At 40.2% G+C, this 17,652-nt stretch overlaps 1 protein-coding gene across 18 annotated transcripts in view; it reads left to right on the top strand.

The window, feature by feature from the left end:
* TENM1 (teneurin transmembrane protein 1) overlaps nucleotides 1–17,652 on the top strand; it is an 854,834-nt gene that overhangs the window by 746,850 nt on the left and 90,332 nt on the right. For 15 of the 18 annotated variants that reach the window (XM_080553265.1, XM_080553267.1, XM_080553268.1 and 12 more), the window contains 3 exons: nucleotides 2,661–2,846; nucleotides 3,965–3,988; nucleotides 6,336–6,482. The exons of 1 other annotated variant lie outside the window; for it this stretch is intronic. In XM_080553265.1, the coding sequence (XP_080409391.1) occupies nucleotides 2,661–2,846; nucleotides 3,965–3,988; nucleotides 6,336–6,482 (357 nt within the window). The remainder of the gene's footprint in view (nucleotides 1–2,660; nucleotides 2,847–3,964; nucleotides 3,989–6,335; nucleotides 6,483–17,652) is intronic. 2 more of the 18 variants (XM_080553255.1, XM_080553257.1) reach the window with 2 other exon arrangements.

The raw sequence follows: 17,652 nt of genomic DNA on the forward strand, positions 1-17,652 counted from the left end.
TTGGATTATAAAATGGAAATGTGCTCAAGGTCTGCATCCCCATAGTAGGGATGTGCCTTCATCTCCTCCCGCTGCTATTTCTTTGGTTCCTTTGGACAATGCAGATGTCATGATCAGACTGCTGGGTAGACAGACAGAGGGAAGGCAGGTGTGCATGCCAGGTATGGGAACGTGTTCAGGGTTTTCTGCAGCTGGTTCTTTGATATATGTACAGTTAGAGAAGTGGAGGTAGCTGCTCGAGCTGCTGACAAGATCAGAAGCCCTGTGTATCACTTAGTTGCTCCACTTCAACCTTTCCAGCCTACACTGCCATGAATACATGTGTATGCGCTGATGCCTAGAGTGTTCGCTGGAGTTTTGGCATTGGTTGAACTAAGCCAGTCCCACAACTGCACAACACTAGTAGGCACTCAATCCAGAAGGGTCAAAAAAAAACCCACTACTCCACTTATAGTGTAAGCCACAGAACATTTCTTAAAATCCTCTTAACAATCTGTGCCACTTAGAGTAAAATACCAAAAGCTATAATTATAATGAACTACAGGGAGATCAGGAGAGATCAAAGGCATCCCTCTAGCAGTCTAAATCCTTGATGCAGCTGGTAATTTGTTAGATTTAATTCTCAGGAGTTTGCCTCTGCCCTGTGCTGTAAAGGTAAGTCAAAGTAATGCCAGTGGTCCTCTGCCAGGCTGGCCAAGGGGCAGGGATCGAGGGGCAGATGTTTTTGTGATCCCAGACCTCATGGGATCAGTTTATTTCCTGATCCTAGGACCAGGAAGTGTTTGAGTGAATTTAATACCAAGAAAGTACCAAAGCAAGTCCTCCTCTGCAGTCCTTTGCCCTCTGAGCACGCTCCCAGCTTTCCACGGACCAAACAAGTAACAAAATAAAAATATCAAGCCAAATTATGCAGCAAGGGGTAAGAAATCCTGCCCGGTACCTGAAGGCACATGGCCCAAGACAGGAAGGATTAGATTAATACATGATCAGCAGGTAGCAATCAAGTCTTTCTAGAGTGTAATTCCCCAGCCTCAGCAGAGATTTTTCGTTTGAGGCATCTTTGTAGCGGAGTGTAGCAGAGCAGTCTCTTTCCTTGTCTTACATACAAAAGGGCATATAATTTACTCTTTTGTGGGAATAGCAACAGATAATTGTGTTTATCTGGCACTCCCATATAACTCGGGTCCCTGTCTGAATAGTAAAATTAATTATTTTTATGTAGTTGATTATGACTTCCTCAGGCACACTACTTTGCAATTGCTTTCATTGTATTTTATCTCAGGTTCTTTACCACATCTGGAGCTTCTGAAAGTGATTTTGAGTTTGACCTCGCTCTGCCAGTTTGCCCCTCACAAATCTTTCAATTGCACTCCGTGCATCGCCCAGGCTGGTAACAAAAAGAGGGGCCAGGACCTAACTCGAGACAGAGCCCAGGCACATTTGCGCTGTCATGGTGTGGTGTCATGGTGTGGTTCAGTTTCTGTGCTGCTTTCCTCTTTATGTTGAAATGATTAGAATTGATCAGATTTCAATTTCAACTTTAAAAACTTGGCTTGGTATGTTCAGTGACAGCATTTGTCACTACAAATGCTTTTAAGAATGTTTATATACAATAGTTCCACGATATAAATGATCATTGTTTAAGATCTGGCAAGGGAAGAATCTTTCCACAACTAAATATGTAACGCTGACATTTGAAATCAGAGCAGACACAGTTATTTGGCTCACACTTGTTGTACTATCAGCTGCTCTGCAAGAGGAAGAAGGAGGAAACGTTTCTGTGGCAGGTTAATTGCAGAATAACAAGCAAATTCTGTCTCCTGACACTAATTATTCTAAATAAATTCAAACTGCACAGAACCCTTTTATAATGAAGCCATTCTTTTCGCAGAACAACGTTAGTCTAAGTGGAAGTAGAATCGCAATTGGCATATGGTGATGTATTGAAACAATTCAGGACTTTTTTCCACTTCGCTGTAGGCGCCGTTCCGCTCTGCCCAGGTAGGGGAATTGCTCAGAGCACAGTGCAGGAGGTGCTCCTGGCTCCCTGAAACAGCCTCTTGGCCTTCCTAGCAGGTGACTGGTGACAGTCTGGAAGGAAAAAAAAGACAGAAAAAGACCTTGAGAGCTGTCTCAGAACTAGGCAGAGCTGTGGGTGGCCTGCAAGTCATGTGATGCTGTACGCTGCCGTGGTTGTGGGTGCTGGCACCTTCCTGGTAGCTCTTTCTACTGAAAGAGAACTCCATTTTACCATCACTATAGACATTTGAATACCTCAAAGACTGTTTTGCTTTTATGTGTTTAGCAGGCCACTCTGTCCTTTAACTCATCCTACTGGCGGTGTTTGAGTTTATAAGAGATTTCAGAAATGAGCCAGTGGGTCCTGGGAATGTGTCACTGATGGTCCGTTTGAGAACCACTGCCCTCCTATGTGCAAAACCATCATTTGCAGTCCCCAGCCCAAGCAAATAAATGACCTGACAAGTAACTGCTAAAGAAGGATGCAGCCAGATTGTGTAAGGTCTCTACCAGGTAACAAAATCCCCTGTTTGATCCAGCCGATGATTGGTGTTAATATAGAAGTGATTATATTTCGTGTCAGTGCAAAGCATATTTGCAATATGAAATTGCTTGTTTATGTATTTTGTAATCCTCTGCAGAGCTGTGTACCCTGGACTGTGGCAGCCATGGGGTCTGCTCAAGAGGGATATGCCAGTGTGAAGAGGGCTGGGTGGGACCCACCTGCGAGGAGCGTACCTGCCACTCACACTGTGCTGAGCATGGCCAGTGCAAAGACGGGAAGTGTGAGTGCAGCCCTGGATGGGAAGGGGACCACTGCACCATCGGTAAGGGTTTCTCTTTACCTCTAGAAATAAAATTAATAAAGCCTTAACCATTTATACAAAGATCTGCAAGAGCCACCAGTGTGAGTTAAGTCACATTCTGGAAAAACAGAGAGCCAGAATCGGGAACGGAGTGGCAACTCAGTGCAGCATTCTATTTAGAGGAGTTAACATTGAAGAATTAATAATATTTTTTTTTAAAGCACACAAAGTTTAGGTGTGTAACCTATCACTGGGTTGTGCTCATTATAGGAAACTTGAGTCATGGATGAAAAAGGGAAAAATGTTTAAGAAATAGAAGGTGTGAGGGGATGAAGCTGTTATTCAGCTTAAGTAAGTCTTGCATTAAATCTCTTGCCTTCATGTCTGAGGATTTACATATTTTACATATTACTAGAGGTGGTTTTTCTATAGCTGGCTTCTAACAATACTCTTAATAAGGTAAAACTTTCAAATCTTTTCAAAAGTAATTTCTCTACTGTACAAATGTAATAGTTATATTTCTAATGAAATGCAACAGTTGGTTTTTTTTTGCAAAAATCTAACAGTGTTCCTCTCTAAAGTGGCCCACAGCAATATTATTTGTTAATATTTTAAGTGTTTATACGCATAGGGTATGTAATTTTCAGAAATAAGCAGCGTAAGCTTTCAGGCTTGCTTCTTGAATAAAGTAGATTGTTTAATCTTTATCATTTTAATATAATTAATAATTAAGATAATTAATTTTCCATTCAGGCTCTAGAATTAACAAAATCAGATTTGCTAAATCTAGATTTAGATCTGTAAAGAAGAAACGGCATAATTTTGTAGAGGTTGTGTAGAGCAGATCCAGAAAGAACAAATCTATAATAAGAGAAAAAGAGCTCCGTCCCTATTACTCACATTGTAGGCTCTGCCATGAGGGGTCCAAGCTGTCCTCTGCATGCTTGTCATCAAATGGAGAACAATCACATTGCACGCAGTGTGTTTTGATCACAGTGGTAGGAATAGGTATGACTGCAGTACGAGGGAGACACTTTATGTCTAACCAACAGGTGGCAAGCCATAAGCAAACGGTTTCTATATTTTCATTTTGATACAGAAGTTCAATCCATCTCAGTTTTGTTCTTTTCTTTTTTAAGCTCACTACTTAGATGCTGTTCGAGGTAAGTTTTTCATATCAGCATTACAAAAGAATAATGAAAAGCTACAAAAGTATTGGGAATGGAATGTTTTGTGTTATCTGTTTTGTCCAAGCTTCTGTACTATTAACTTGCCAAAATAGATCAAATGTTTGTTCATGAAGATATATATATGTATATACAGAGAGAGATTTACAGAAAAATGTGTAGTTTTTAACGAATAAAGTGCTCAACTCATTTGCAAAGTACAAGCATGCTTATATTTGCAATATAAGCATGTTTCATGTGGCCATCTGATGGTAGGTAAATCAGGTTTTTGCTTTTACTTGCCATTCCAAAGTAATGACAGAGCTGAGGACTTGCTAGAAAAAAATATGTTGATCCTGTCTTCTGTGAGAAGAAAAAAATATATATTTTTTGTCAGTGGTGTTTGAAGTTTCCACAGATAGAGAAGGACACATTTTTTAAAGCTAGCTGGGCTAGATGTGATATAGTTCTCTTCGAATCATTTGATACAAGAGTTAAAATTTATGTTGTTTTGTGCCTGGTGCTGTTCATTTAATTTCTGTGCCTTGCCTCAGGTCCTGCTTGGTCATGTCAGTGTGAGTACCTTCCCTGAGCCTGGCAGCAGTCCCTCCATCCTAGCCATGCTGTGCAGAGCAATGATGCACACTGACCCCTTACCAAAGTGCTCCGAGCTGAAATATCAAACTAGCCAATATTCCAAAAAGAGCTGAGTGTTTGTTATGTATTTATTAATTCATTTCTTCAGAATTAGAGGATGATAATAAAATCATGTAGGCATTCATTTGATTACATTTATAGTCTTAGATGACAACCACACACAGCAGCAAAATATAGTTGTGTACAAGAAATAAATTAACTCAGCAGGACAGTAAACTGAAGTGGAAAAACATCCTCTTTACCCAGAACAGTTTTCAAATCCCATCCTTTCTCCCAGCTCCACAAAAGAGGCAAATAATAGGGGTTTATGGTATATCAGGTGCTTGCCAACCTCATGCTGTTTTAAAGCAGTGAGTTCCAGAGTTCCAGCATGACAAAATGATGCCACCTGTCTCCAGCTCCTCCTAGCAGGAGGCTCAGGCTCCCCTCTCTCCTTCTTTGCAGATGTGGTAGATAAACTGTCCAGAGGAGGCGAGAGATGATGTGTCTGGTGTGAAGTTGCTAAGAAATGTGCTACATTCTGGTATTTATTTTCTGCAACCCACCAGATCATTTGCAGATATTTTCTGACTCTCTGGTCAGCTTCTTCCAAGTCCTGTGGGAGCATCTCTGAGGCCTTTTCTTTCTTCCTCAAAACAAATTCCCCCTGGTAACACCGAAGTGTCAATATTCACTCTCAAGTACATGAGAGCATTCGAGTCCTGTAAATCCATGCTACCAAAGAGAGAGGAGAACACTTAGGAGGGATGCTGCTTGCATTGTTAAGCTTATTTCTGGGCTTTATCCATTGTCCTTTGGCTCCATGTGTGATACGGCGAGGATTTGACAAATGTCTGTGTTGGCATTAATCTATGAAAGCAGGACGTGAGTGTACACATCCAAGAGACAATTCCTCAGTGAGAAGGCAAGAGATCTAGCTGAAAACGTCCAAATTACTATTAATTCAGAGTTTAAAGGCATACAATCCAGGGGATGCTGCAGTCACTGCTCCAGTTTTGATCTAGAACCAGAGCCACTAAAGGGCAAGTGTTTGTCATATTTGAATCAGCTGTAACGTGAAGGAGGTAGAAATGGACTTCGAAAGGAAATGCTCCCTTGTTTTCCTTCTGTAGGAAGAGTTACTGCATTGTAGAATAAATCTAGTTGCTTTTTTCTCATTCAGCTCAGTCTTTATGATGAGAATAAAAAGATCACCTCCACTCCCTGCAGTGTATAGGTTTATGTTCCAAAATGCCAGTTTGTCATTTAAATAATATTTTCCATGTATACCTTTGATAGCAACATTGAGTATAGTATGTATATACATTCTCTTGTGTTATACAACATCTTTCCATACACAGAGAAAAGGATGGACACAGCGGGCTGTTAAGTAACTTCTTACACATTTACATACTTTTTTTCATGTGCACATGCTAAAAAAATCCTCATTTCTCAATGAGAAGTGATCTCTGGGCAAGCAAAAAGAGCGACCAGGATGGGGATTTTTCCATATTTAGCTAAGAGTATGAATGGCTTGCAAAGGATCTGTGTAGCTGTTGTTGGAAGGCAGCAAGTGTAATCCTACATTAAAGAGTGTTACTGAATAATTGCAACTTTAAAAGAAGAGAAGAAAATGAGAAGAAAACTCCTCCATGATGAAGGAGCTTTTTTTTTGCTTTTTGCTTTTTGCTTTTTTTACTTCTTATAGATGGCTGCCCAGGTCTCTGTTATGGAAATGGCAGGTGCACTCTTGATCAGAACGGATGGCACTGTGTTTGTCAAGTGGGCTGGAGTGGCTCAGGATGTAACGTTGTCATGGAAATGGTGTGTGGAGATAACCTGGACAATGATGGAGGTATGATACATAATTCATGTCTCTGTTTATTTGTCACATCCTCAATTCCCACCTGAGTCTGTAGTTTTGGTGTACGTTTTCCTTTTTATCACAGAATAACAATGTTGTGTTTGTTTACACAAGATGGTTGCTCCACTGACTTGATCTGAACCAGTGCAGTGAGGGAATATACCCGTGTGTTAGGTGTTCTTCAAGGCAGAATTTATGTATATGCCATACCCATCATTCTAGCACTTGAATGTTTTCTGGGAAAAAAAAAAAAAAAAACTTTTAACAAGTCATTTCTTTAACCTCCTTTCCACTATACCCACTATACCTCATGTACAGAGATATCCAATGGATACACAAATGAAAAACACTCTATCTTAATACTCCATGCCTGTCAAAATGCATCCGCAATTTACTCTTATGTTAATATAAGTGAATATATTTGCAAACATAAAGCATACATTCAGAGATTATTTTTGTTATTGTTAATCTGTTTCTTAATGTTACCTTTGAGACACAGTACAGTTCCTGCAATTATCCGGACCTATATTTGAATGACCAATGAATAAGCTAGTGCAGAAGATAATGCAAAGTAATTTTTTGAAAGCACTATAAAGAGAGCCCTGTGCTAAAATAATCGCTCACTCTTTTCCACCAATTGAACCAGGTCATTTGCTGCTAGGTGCTCCCTACCTCAGATCTCTGTAGCCTTGATTCATTCCAGAGCTGTGTAAATTTTAGGATTAGTGGGAAAAACACATTTCTTTCATGAATTAGTTTCTGCCTCATTTCCAGCAGTTCATTGTAGTACATTCTAATGCATTTTTTCAGGAGAAACATCCAGTCTTTATTTCAAACTTTCCAGTGGCAGAAAAGCCACAATATTCCTCGATGGCTCTTCTTAGATTAAGTAGTCTTCCAATCTTTTTTAGGAACACTTGATTTACTGGACAGTCAAGAAGGGCTATTGCTTTCCTGTCCTTTACTTGTTACCATCCTTTACAGCGGGCTTGCCCCCTTACCTGGAGCTGTGCAGGTTTCTCATTCAGTGTATAAATGCATCTGCCCCAAACATGCTTATGTTTTTTTTCCTTAGACTGTACACTGGAATGTGTTGAAATGTATGCTATTTTACTGTGTCACGCTTACAGACCATCTCAGTGTCTTGGGTGAGATCTCATGCCCCAACATCGTGTCAAAAGTTAATACAATGATTGTCTATTTTCTTCTAGGTCATTGATAAACTAAGCTTGATTGAGGGCCAAGAGCTGAGGTCACTATGGGACCTCAATAGAAACACTCTGACTCAGTGATGATTCCTCATTTACAGATATATTTTGAGATCTTCTGATTTTGTATCCTGTGGGCTGTAATACCACGCTGTCCTTTGGCAGAAGCATCCTCTTTTCTGAATCCCATTCAAAATTGCCTTATTCCTCTCTCATCCTTCCTTTTTCACCTTATTTCCAAGGTCGCTGACAGCCATGTCTCTGCCCACTCTCCCGGCTCCTCTACGCCGCTGTGTATCCCTTTCACACAAGGTCCCACAGCTGGGATTGCTGCCCTCCTGCCTGCTTTCCCATCTGTCTCGTGCTCTCCCCTGCTGTCTGAGCCAGTGACTCAATTGCGTACGTTCTTAAACCTGCCCACAAAAATTCTGTTTTCTCTGTAATGTGTGTAAACCATTTTCTGATACACTCTCTGAACCGGCTGTATATAAACAGCTCTGTATTGTGATTTTCTATGCTTTATATTCTGCAGTAACAGTGAGTTACTGAAAGAGCTGGCAGTCTTAACTCTAGATCTCCTTGAATTTGTCAGTTTAAGGCAGACAGTTAACATCATTTCACTGCAGGTTTTAAAAGTAATATTCTTTTTCTTTTTTAATGGCAACATAATGTACTAGGACAGCTCTGTTGACATTACAATTAGAGATAAGTGCAGAGAGAAATATTTAATTAATCTGACAACTACAGATGGGCTAAATGTAATTAAATTTCCTTCGCAATCAATTTTATATAAGAAAAGGAAATTATATCTAAATATTAAAACCACTTCTCTTTATATATGAAGTTCATAGGACCTGATTTGGCATAAGTGTAAATTAGAAAAATTCCCCTAAAGTCATTGGAGTTATACCAGTTTTAAGTTAATGTGAAATCAGAAGCTGATTCCTAGTGTTTCAGAGTTTGTATACATACATAAAAACAGAAATTTGGAAGGAGACATGACATTATCTGTTAAGCCCTACTTGCCGGGAGGTTGTGCCTTAGACTAGGAGAATATTATGGGGGCATAACGAGTTCCCATTCATCAAGCTCCATAACTCGTTTAGGCTTATAAAGATGGAAGCTATTAAGTTTTTGCCTGCAGTTGTGGTGAACTAAGAGCATGCACTTAGCTGAGTTACCGAAACTCCGCTGACAGGTAGTCGCTGCTGAAGCTGTTACGATGTGATCACAGTCAGTCAGCAGCATGTAGCCCAAAAGGTCATGTTCCAGACCTAATTTAGCACCACGTACAGTCCATCTCATGGTATTCTTGCCTAGGAAAGGTCTTATTTATTCCAATCATGTTTAAATCAAGCTTTTGTGTATCAGTCCTTAGGAGGTGTTTTGTGCTTTGAGTTTGTTTGGAGGAAGTCATAACCAAAGAACAAAGTTGTTGTAATGTTGAACAAATATAACTTCAAACAAACTCTACTTCCAGGAGTTAGGCAGCATGATAATTTTCTGTAGCTTCCAGTTGATTTATTATATGCTACTTTCAGAGACTGGAACCCTAACATTTTTACTATTTAAAAATACATTCAAATACATGGTAGAAAAAATGTGTAACTTTAATATAGAAACACAGAAGAACACTTGTTCTAGCAGTTCCAACTGCAGGGATCAACTAGTGTCGTTTATTTGGCATGAGGAAGTGTTAGCATTACTGTGTGGTCTGTAGCAACAGCACAAAAGCTCTGTGAAGGAGGAAGTCTTGATTTCTTCTTTCAAGGACTGCTGCACTACTATAAAGATCAGCCACAAGCGTATTCACGGGTCCCAGCTCTGCAGATGCTGAAGCACTCAGTTATCCGTGGTGGTGAGGTTAAACACATGCAGAAACACCTTCCTGAGCAGGGAGAGAGAGCACTGTTTCTTTCAGAGCCCTGTTAGTATGCACAGTACTCGTGCCCTGACTGTACCAGAGCTGTCTTTGCCATTCCCTCTCATAACTCTCTGTTAGCTTTTTCCTTCTTGCAGACTTAAGGGCATGTTTACCTGCTCAAATATCACTACAAATATCATTGGAAAGGTCTTAGAATTATAACAGATGTACGATGACATGGTTTGTACTTGCTCTCGTGGAGTACATCTGCAGTCTGTTAGCAGGGTGATGTCCATTAAATAATGCCATGATGTCGAGAAGATGTCCTTTGCAGTGGGGTATGCCTTTCCCTCGCCATGGCTTTCCTCAGCTTTGCAGGATTCCCCATTTCTTATTCTCAGTCGTTCATTGTCATGACTGACGTGATTTCATTTTCAGTTTATAAGATGAGCATTCAGCTCATTTGAGCAGCTCATTTCTCCTGTTCTGCCATTATTTAGACTCTCTTTGGTAGCTTCAGTAGCTGAAGGAGACATTTTGGAAATGCTCTGCTGAGCTCTGTGCACATGAGCATCCATGTCCCATGGCTGCAGAGGCGGAGCACTGGGACGTGCAGGGTGCTGGGCACCAGCGTGCAGCTGAGCCCACCGCCCTGTCAACCCCCCTGCAGATACTCCTCCTACATTGTTCTTGCACGTACAGGTTGTTGTCTTAAGCTCAAAGGTGCAGCCTGTCATTCCCTTTAATTTCTTTGGTACTGGTCTCTGTTTTAAGTTTGCTTGGATCACTTTTCATCTTCTTTTTCTTTCATGAATCAATATTGACTGTTTGTTTTTAAGGAAAATACTATTTACTGCAGGCTTTGAATTCCCTTCCAAATATCCCTTCAGTCACTTCCGACAGTTATTGCAGCTTTCTCCAGGCTTTTCCAAGCACAAGAAAACATATGATTCAGCATAGCCTTGGTAGATAGCCAGCGCTGCTAAAATATTGATGTATTCCTGACCTATCCATTGGCATTTTAATAACCTATCCATCACAGGGATATTGAGTCCATATATAAGTAATATGCTATTATTACACAATATAAATAATACTGATGGGAATGGTTTTCATTGTTGCTGAGCAGTGAGAGCTCCCCAGGGATGCTTAGTTTCTGAAAATCATACCCTGATATATTTGCAGTCTCCTGAGTATGGAAGGCCAAACACCACTAGTGCCCATTGAACAAAAAGCTGTGCAGCCTTTCCACAGACCCAACGGTGGGTTTGTCCTTAGACAACACCAGCGCTCTCCATTAACAGCTTCACAGTTTGGTGCATGTTGTGTATTACGGCTAAAATTTGAGAAGCCGCTTGGATTAATGCATACAAATAAGCAGTAGAGTCTCATTAATGTTGCCGTTGCTTAGTCTCTTCCAAAGTTCCTCTTTGATTCAGTTTGCTCAGATTCCTGGCAACCCTAATTGGGCTTAACTGAGCCTGCGGTGAAACAAGTTGGCACAGGCATTGTTTAATGCTTATTTGAAAACTGTAAAAGCAAGCAAGCAAATATAAGTTGAAGACTCCTGTGGATTTTTTTTCCACAAATCACAGTAGTGTTCAGCAATTGACTGTGTGAGTGTAACTACTGAAAAGCCCAAATCCCTCAAGAGCTCAGAGTTCTGGTATTGAGTTTTTTATGTTGTCCTGCATAAGGAGTTCAGAGAACAAAATCTGCTTACCAAAGGGAGAAACTTACAGCTCATTTTGCTTTCTGTGAAAATGTTCTAGATATTCATTCTCACAGCTCCATCCCTACCTTGCGTTCATTGGGATCTGTATGGAGAGATACAGCACTGACACGGGCACTGCTGGGTCGCTCTGAAGCAGTGAAAGCGAAGGGCATTGGTATTATTAAAACTAAATACAATATATTGCTTGGGGATGGTTCTAATTATCATGTGAGTGAGCATGTGTGTTTCTTAGTAACGTGTGTTTGTGAATATGTCTGCATATATGTATATGCAAGTAAAGCATAAGCATATAGGCTGCTACTTGTAGCATTCTGGTTTTGGTGTTAACTACAGAACTTCAAACCTACTGTAGTTAATAGTAGGTTAGTTAGCAGTGCCTTCTCCACATGTGACAAAGCCTGAAGAGGTGAGAACTGTGTTCTTTGAACTTTACAGTAGAAAAATGGCAACTTTAAATATTACTCCTATGTACGTTTTGCTTGCCAGCATTTGATGATAGGGGTAGTTTATTAAATGAAGTAAGCCAGTAATGTGGGAGGTAGAGTTCAATTGAATTTATCATTTACTTATCCGGTCAATAAAGCGTCTCGGTGGTTTAGTAGAAAAGAAGCTGTGGTGAAAGTTGCTGCAGGCTGCACTGGTGAGCTGGGGGAGGTAATGCTGCTGCAATGGGAACTGCTTTGTTCTTTGCTTCCTTCTTGGTGATCTCCCTGGTGCCTCTCCAATGTCCTCGTGGTGTTCCACCACCTAGAAAACCTGTACTGACTGTGAACACCGACTTGTTTTCAGCAGTGCGTTACTGTGACATTCCCTGTATTTGCAGCCCTGAATTCCAAGTAATTCAAGGGTAGATGAGCAGACTAGGAAAGCCAGGATTTGAGAAGTAGGTGGCATAGAGATATTCATACCAGGCCCTAAATATTTGACTTGTTCCATGGTCTTTCTCTTAGTGTGTTTTTTTGTTAGCAAATAGGATGACTCCACAGCTAACAAAATACCTTTTCTTTTTCCAACTGTTATTTTAATTTCTTGAGGACTTAATATAAGTATTGTGCAGTGCATGGAAAGCTCTAATACAAAATACTGTTACTGTGATGCACCTTGCTTCTGTTCTTTTCTGTAAAGAATTGAATGAAATTACTTAAAAAACAGTGTTAAAAATAAACCCAGGGAACAGGATGGGAGGTGCAGGGCAGTCCCTGTGACCGAGGGGCAGCCTTTCTCCCTGGCAACCCAAATGGCCTGGGGGACCCTGCAGAGCCTGGGCCTTACCATAGGAGCAACGGTGATGTGGGGCGAAGTCAGGAACATCAGGCAGACAGCTGCAGGGAGCAGAGGCGTGCCTATAGTCCAGGACACAGTGCAGGACCCAGTAATGGCCATAAGCCAAATGGCAGCCTCGGACCCGTGCATGAAAATCAAGCCGACAGTGGCATGGGACCGAGGTGTGGAACTGGATGACCCCCTGGTTCGGCACCCTGGCCTGAGAACATTCCTGATGGAAGACATCCCATTTGGGCAGTCTCGGGCAAGGGCTGGCTTAGCCTTCTGCCCAACACCATGGAGCCCATGGAGCTGGATCCACCAGATGTGGAGGAACGGATGGAATTGGATCCACCTCGGCCAGAAGAGACCTGGGACTCCTGCAGCATGCCTGCCATCCGAGAGCAGCAACAGCATCACAGGAGTGCCCGGCGAGCCCCCCTACTCGCTGCTCAGGTTCCATCGCAAGCATTAGCTTGGAGCCACCAAACACCACAGACATCCCGCAGGCTTGCCTGCAAGATGTCCCGGCAATAAAACAGCTCTTGCCAATTCTCAGGGGTTGTGTGAATGCTTCTTTTTTGGGGGGGGGGATGGGCTAAAGTTGCGCCAGGGGAGGTTTAGATTGGATATTAAGAAGAACTTCTTTACCGAAAGGGTTTTTTAGGCATTGGAATGGGCTGCCCAGGGAAGTAGTTGAGTCACCATCCCTGGAGGTCTTTAAAAGACATTTAGATTTAGAGCTTAGCGATATGGTTTAGTGGAGGACTTGTTAGTGTTAGGTCAGAGGTTGGACTAGGTGATCTTGGAGGTCTCTTCCAACCTAGGTGATTCTGTGACTCTGTGACTCTGTGATTTGCCCAAATCTGGTCAGCAAATAGTTAGGCTCTTGGAGAGTAACCAAGGAAGAAGTGGATCCACAGAACTCCATACAGTTCATTTCATCACATTTGTGTCTTCTTCCCACCACATTAAATACCAAAAAACCTGTGTAACCAAGAAAGTTTATATTGTTTGTTGAACAACATTGTGTGATTACATTGACACGAATTCCTGACAATAAATAAATAATAATATATAAGTAAATAATAATATAATTCCTTATTGAAAGTTTCCCAAAAGGATCTCTTCACCAGCAAGGAAATGGGAAAATCTTTTCCTAACACTGCTACAGCAGTGCAGGGAGGAGTGCTGTGACTGAAAAGAGAGCAGCTTGTTTTGGCATGCTCTGCGTTCTCTTTGAAGTTGTTTAAATTATTTAAGAGTTCTATGAAGTGCTTTTTATCCTCAAGTTGGTCTTTCTGGATTTGATTTTAGCAGTAATATTAAAAATATTTTGATTGTCTAGTTTACTGTAAAAAAAAAAAAAAAAGAAAAAGAAAAAGGTCTGTCATTACCTCTTGCATACAGAACAAGGTACCTGGAAGTTGTGAAACTGTAACACTTGCTGTCCCATGAATTTGAAAATTTTTTCACCAAAATCTGAATCACTTTATTATATAATCACTGTGAAGGTCCCTGAGTGCCTTTTATATAAAATAAATTTTAAAAACAGTAATAACAAACCTAAGTCATTTACACCCCTGTAATACATTTTAGCCTACACCTATGCTGTGATGCACTGTCTGTAATCATCAGGAAAAATTCCAGCATGCAGGCTCCCCTGCTGTATGAATTACAGTTTTTGCTGTTTGTAGTGGTTTGTTCATACTCCTTACTGTTGTCTCCTGAGATTTAATAGCAACCCTTCTGTTTTCTTAACACACTGAGCTTTTAATAGTTGGTTCCTGATATGAAAACTTAACTAAAAGAAAATGTGACCATTGGTTGAGAATTGAAAATAAGGCATTTGTAGCATTTGCAAGTGAATGAGTTTGATTCTATAGCTTATAAACAAGATTTTTTTTTTTTCTGGGTTATTCTACTAGATTAAAAATCTCATTTTAAATATGATTGGCTTGTTGGAAATGGTATCCTCACGTGCACTTACTAGCATGATTTGTGTTGTCATAAACTGCCTCCATATGTAACTTGTGATTCTGTACCAGTTTGTTTACCAAGTTTCTTTTAATGGGCATCATGCTGAATTATGGTAGTAAACAGCCCGATAATGGCTGAAGAAAACATTTATAGGAGGCAGGAATATCTGATTTAGGAAATATTCTGCAACCGGAGGCTTAAACCTGTATATCTTCACTTTTCTGCATTACTCAATCCAAATAAGACAAGCTATGTATGTGCGAAGGCTGGAACAAGATGCCCTCAATAATTTGTACTGGAATAGTTCTGTTCAGAAATCTCAGAACAGTTCATGTGCATGTGTTCAAGGTGAAATGTTTGTTTGGGGGGTTTAGATTTTTTTAATTCCTCTAAGTTAAAACAAGGCTTCAATGAGCCTAAAGTGGAACAAACAATTTATTTTGGAATAAGGGTTCCACATTGGCCCCAAAGTAGGTGTTTTATTCTTTTACTTCAGCAAAGTGTGAAAAATATTTTTCAGTTTTACACAACCTGTTTTCTTTTTCTAAATTCTGTTTGATTGTTGGAAAAAAAGCTAAAGTTGTGCTATTGTGACAATTCTAGTTAAAAATTCTTAAATAGCTGCAGTACATAAATTCATGGTGCTGCTAGGACAAATACCACCCTGGGTTATTCAGAAAGGCTTCTGGGACTTCACACCCTCACTAGAGGGAAACACCCTTTCATAGCCCTGAGAGCCTGGAGAGGCAGATGAAACCAGGTGCAAGTAATTGAAGCCAAAATAACTCCATTAGCAGAATCTGTATGAGTTTGTAAGATAGTCATTTTGCAAAGAAAAGATGAAAATAGAGCCTGGCTGGAAAATGGAAAACTGCTTCCCCTTTGCCTGGTTTCTTTATGTATACAGCATGTATGCAGAGTGCTTGTTGCCAAGCATGTAAGCTGTTGACCAATGCAAAAGACAATGAGGATTCCATTAGAGGAAGCTACTGTAAAGTGTTTAATTGTCATTTCAATATCTATTTCTTTTCTAAGGAAATCTTCAGATTCTAATACTTCTGTGAATTTTCACTTCTGCTTCTTACATAAATGAGAGAATCAGGTCAGCTAAGTTCCCACATCTAATAGCTTGTTGACAAGAAAAAATTAATCAGAGTAGCTACAGCAGAATAAATTACTCCAAAATAGCTTCCCCACGGATGCTGTTATTCTGGAATAAGTATGTCTTTTTCATGATTAGTACTTATTCTGCCCGACCAATGTTTTTCAAATTTCCCAGGTAGACAGCAGTCAGCTTTTAGAAGTTAGTTCCTTCCAGAAAGTACCTGGGCTCCTTGAAGAAGACTTGTCACTGCTCCATTCCACCAGCAGAGATCTATCCTGAGTGGCTACACCTAACCACATCAGAGCTTCCATGGGGATCTTTATAAGTACAGAGTAAAAGCAAAGGATTTTATTTCCTTCATCGTCTTTTCAAGTCTGGTAGAAATCTTTAATATTTACAGACTTTGAGAACATAGTAGTAATTTGATGTTTTTCAGTTCACTTGTTAAGAATATTGTGTCTCATTCCTTGGATTAAAAAAAAAAGGAGAAACAATGAGGACTTTTTTTTCCTTGCAGTTCCAAGCTTGCTTTTGAGGTTTCAACCTCCAAAAAATTTTTTTTTTTTACTTTTTTTTTTTTTTTACTTTTTTTTTTTTTTTTTCCTGTCAGGACACAATGAGAGCCCCCTGGTTTATATTGCTAACTCCATCTGCTTCATGTATGGCTTTGTTTAAACGGGAGGTCCCTTATTGTTTCAGCTTCCTGATTTCATACAGATCTCAATAGTATTTTAGGTTTTCTTGAATATAAAGTGACTACTACACTGAAAGTCAATAAACTCAACATTACCCTGTGAAGCTCTTCTCCCAGTGCTGGCATATGCCTGTTGTCTTCCAGGACTGGGGGAATGCAGAAGCACTGACCTGTAGCTATGCCAGCTTTGCTAGACCTGAGGGGCTCAGATTATTGCTGTTAGCTATCTACGGTTGCCTTGGCTCGTCATTACACAAACTAGCCTGCTCTATCTGATTTCCCAGCTGCAGTAGGACAGATCTGTTAATATTTTTTGCTTAGCCAAACAATCACCTTGTTCAAGGTCAGGCAAGGATTTTCAGATTCCAGGAAAGCCCATTTCATTATACTTGTTTGTTCAGTTGAAGGGCTTTTTCTTTCCTTTCGAAGTGAATATTTTATGCTGTTATTTACTGAGTACTCACACAGGGCAGTGTGCTCTGTTGAGAAAAGAGCAGAACTGTCTGAGGGTTGGTCTTGCACCCATTAAAGTCAATGACAAAGCTACAGAAGCTTCTTTGATAATGCAGTTTGCCCTGAGGAGGTAGGGTTTTATAGACACAAAGCACTGGTATGAACAGAGCAGGAAAAGTCAAAGTTTGAAGTGAAAATGTCTGACAGTATGTTGATGCTGTAGCATTCCAATTTTAACACAAGGGAAATCCGTACAGTGATATGATGACTCCACACTCATACAGACTGACCTTGTTAAAAATACAAAGAAGAGATGTCTTTTTTTGAAGGTTAAAGGATATGATGCCTTAATCTTGCTTTATATGCATTAGTGTGCTTGTCAGTCCAAGGAAGTTAGCAACTGGTAAGTCATAAAATGGATGTTTAAGGAGATAGTTGGGCATTTCAACGTACCTTATTAAGTCTGAGTGTTTCTGGTAGAGTATGTAATTTAGGCAATTTGGACATCTAAGCTGCCGATAGATGGAATTAAATGCCAATAGTCCAATTTTAAGTTTTATTTAGGTGCTTAATTTAGATTTACTTCAGTGCTTCACTGTTCTTCTAATCACAAAATTTGGATGTTTAAGTAAATTACTTTCACCCCCAAAGAGAGCTGTAAGTTTGTCCCTGAAGAAATGTAGATTTTTGAAAAATCAATTATTTCTCCTGTTTTTCATGCTTGAAGAATGGAGGGAGGAGGAATAGGTTTGTTTTCATTTCTCATATTTGCTTTCCTTGGGCAAACATCCATGGAGAAGACTGTACCTGTCAGGTCACTGGGACAGAGCCTGCATCAGGGTGGGGGTTTGTTTATCAC

The sequence above is a fragment of the Anser brachyrhynchus genome, assembly GCF_964034855.1.
Source record: "Anser brachyrhynchus genome assembly, chromosome: 13".
NCBI lineage: Eukaryota > Metazoa > Chordata > Aves > Anseriformes > Anatidae > Anser > Anser brachyrhynchus.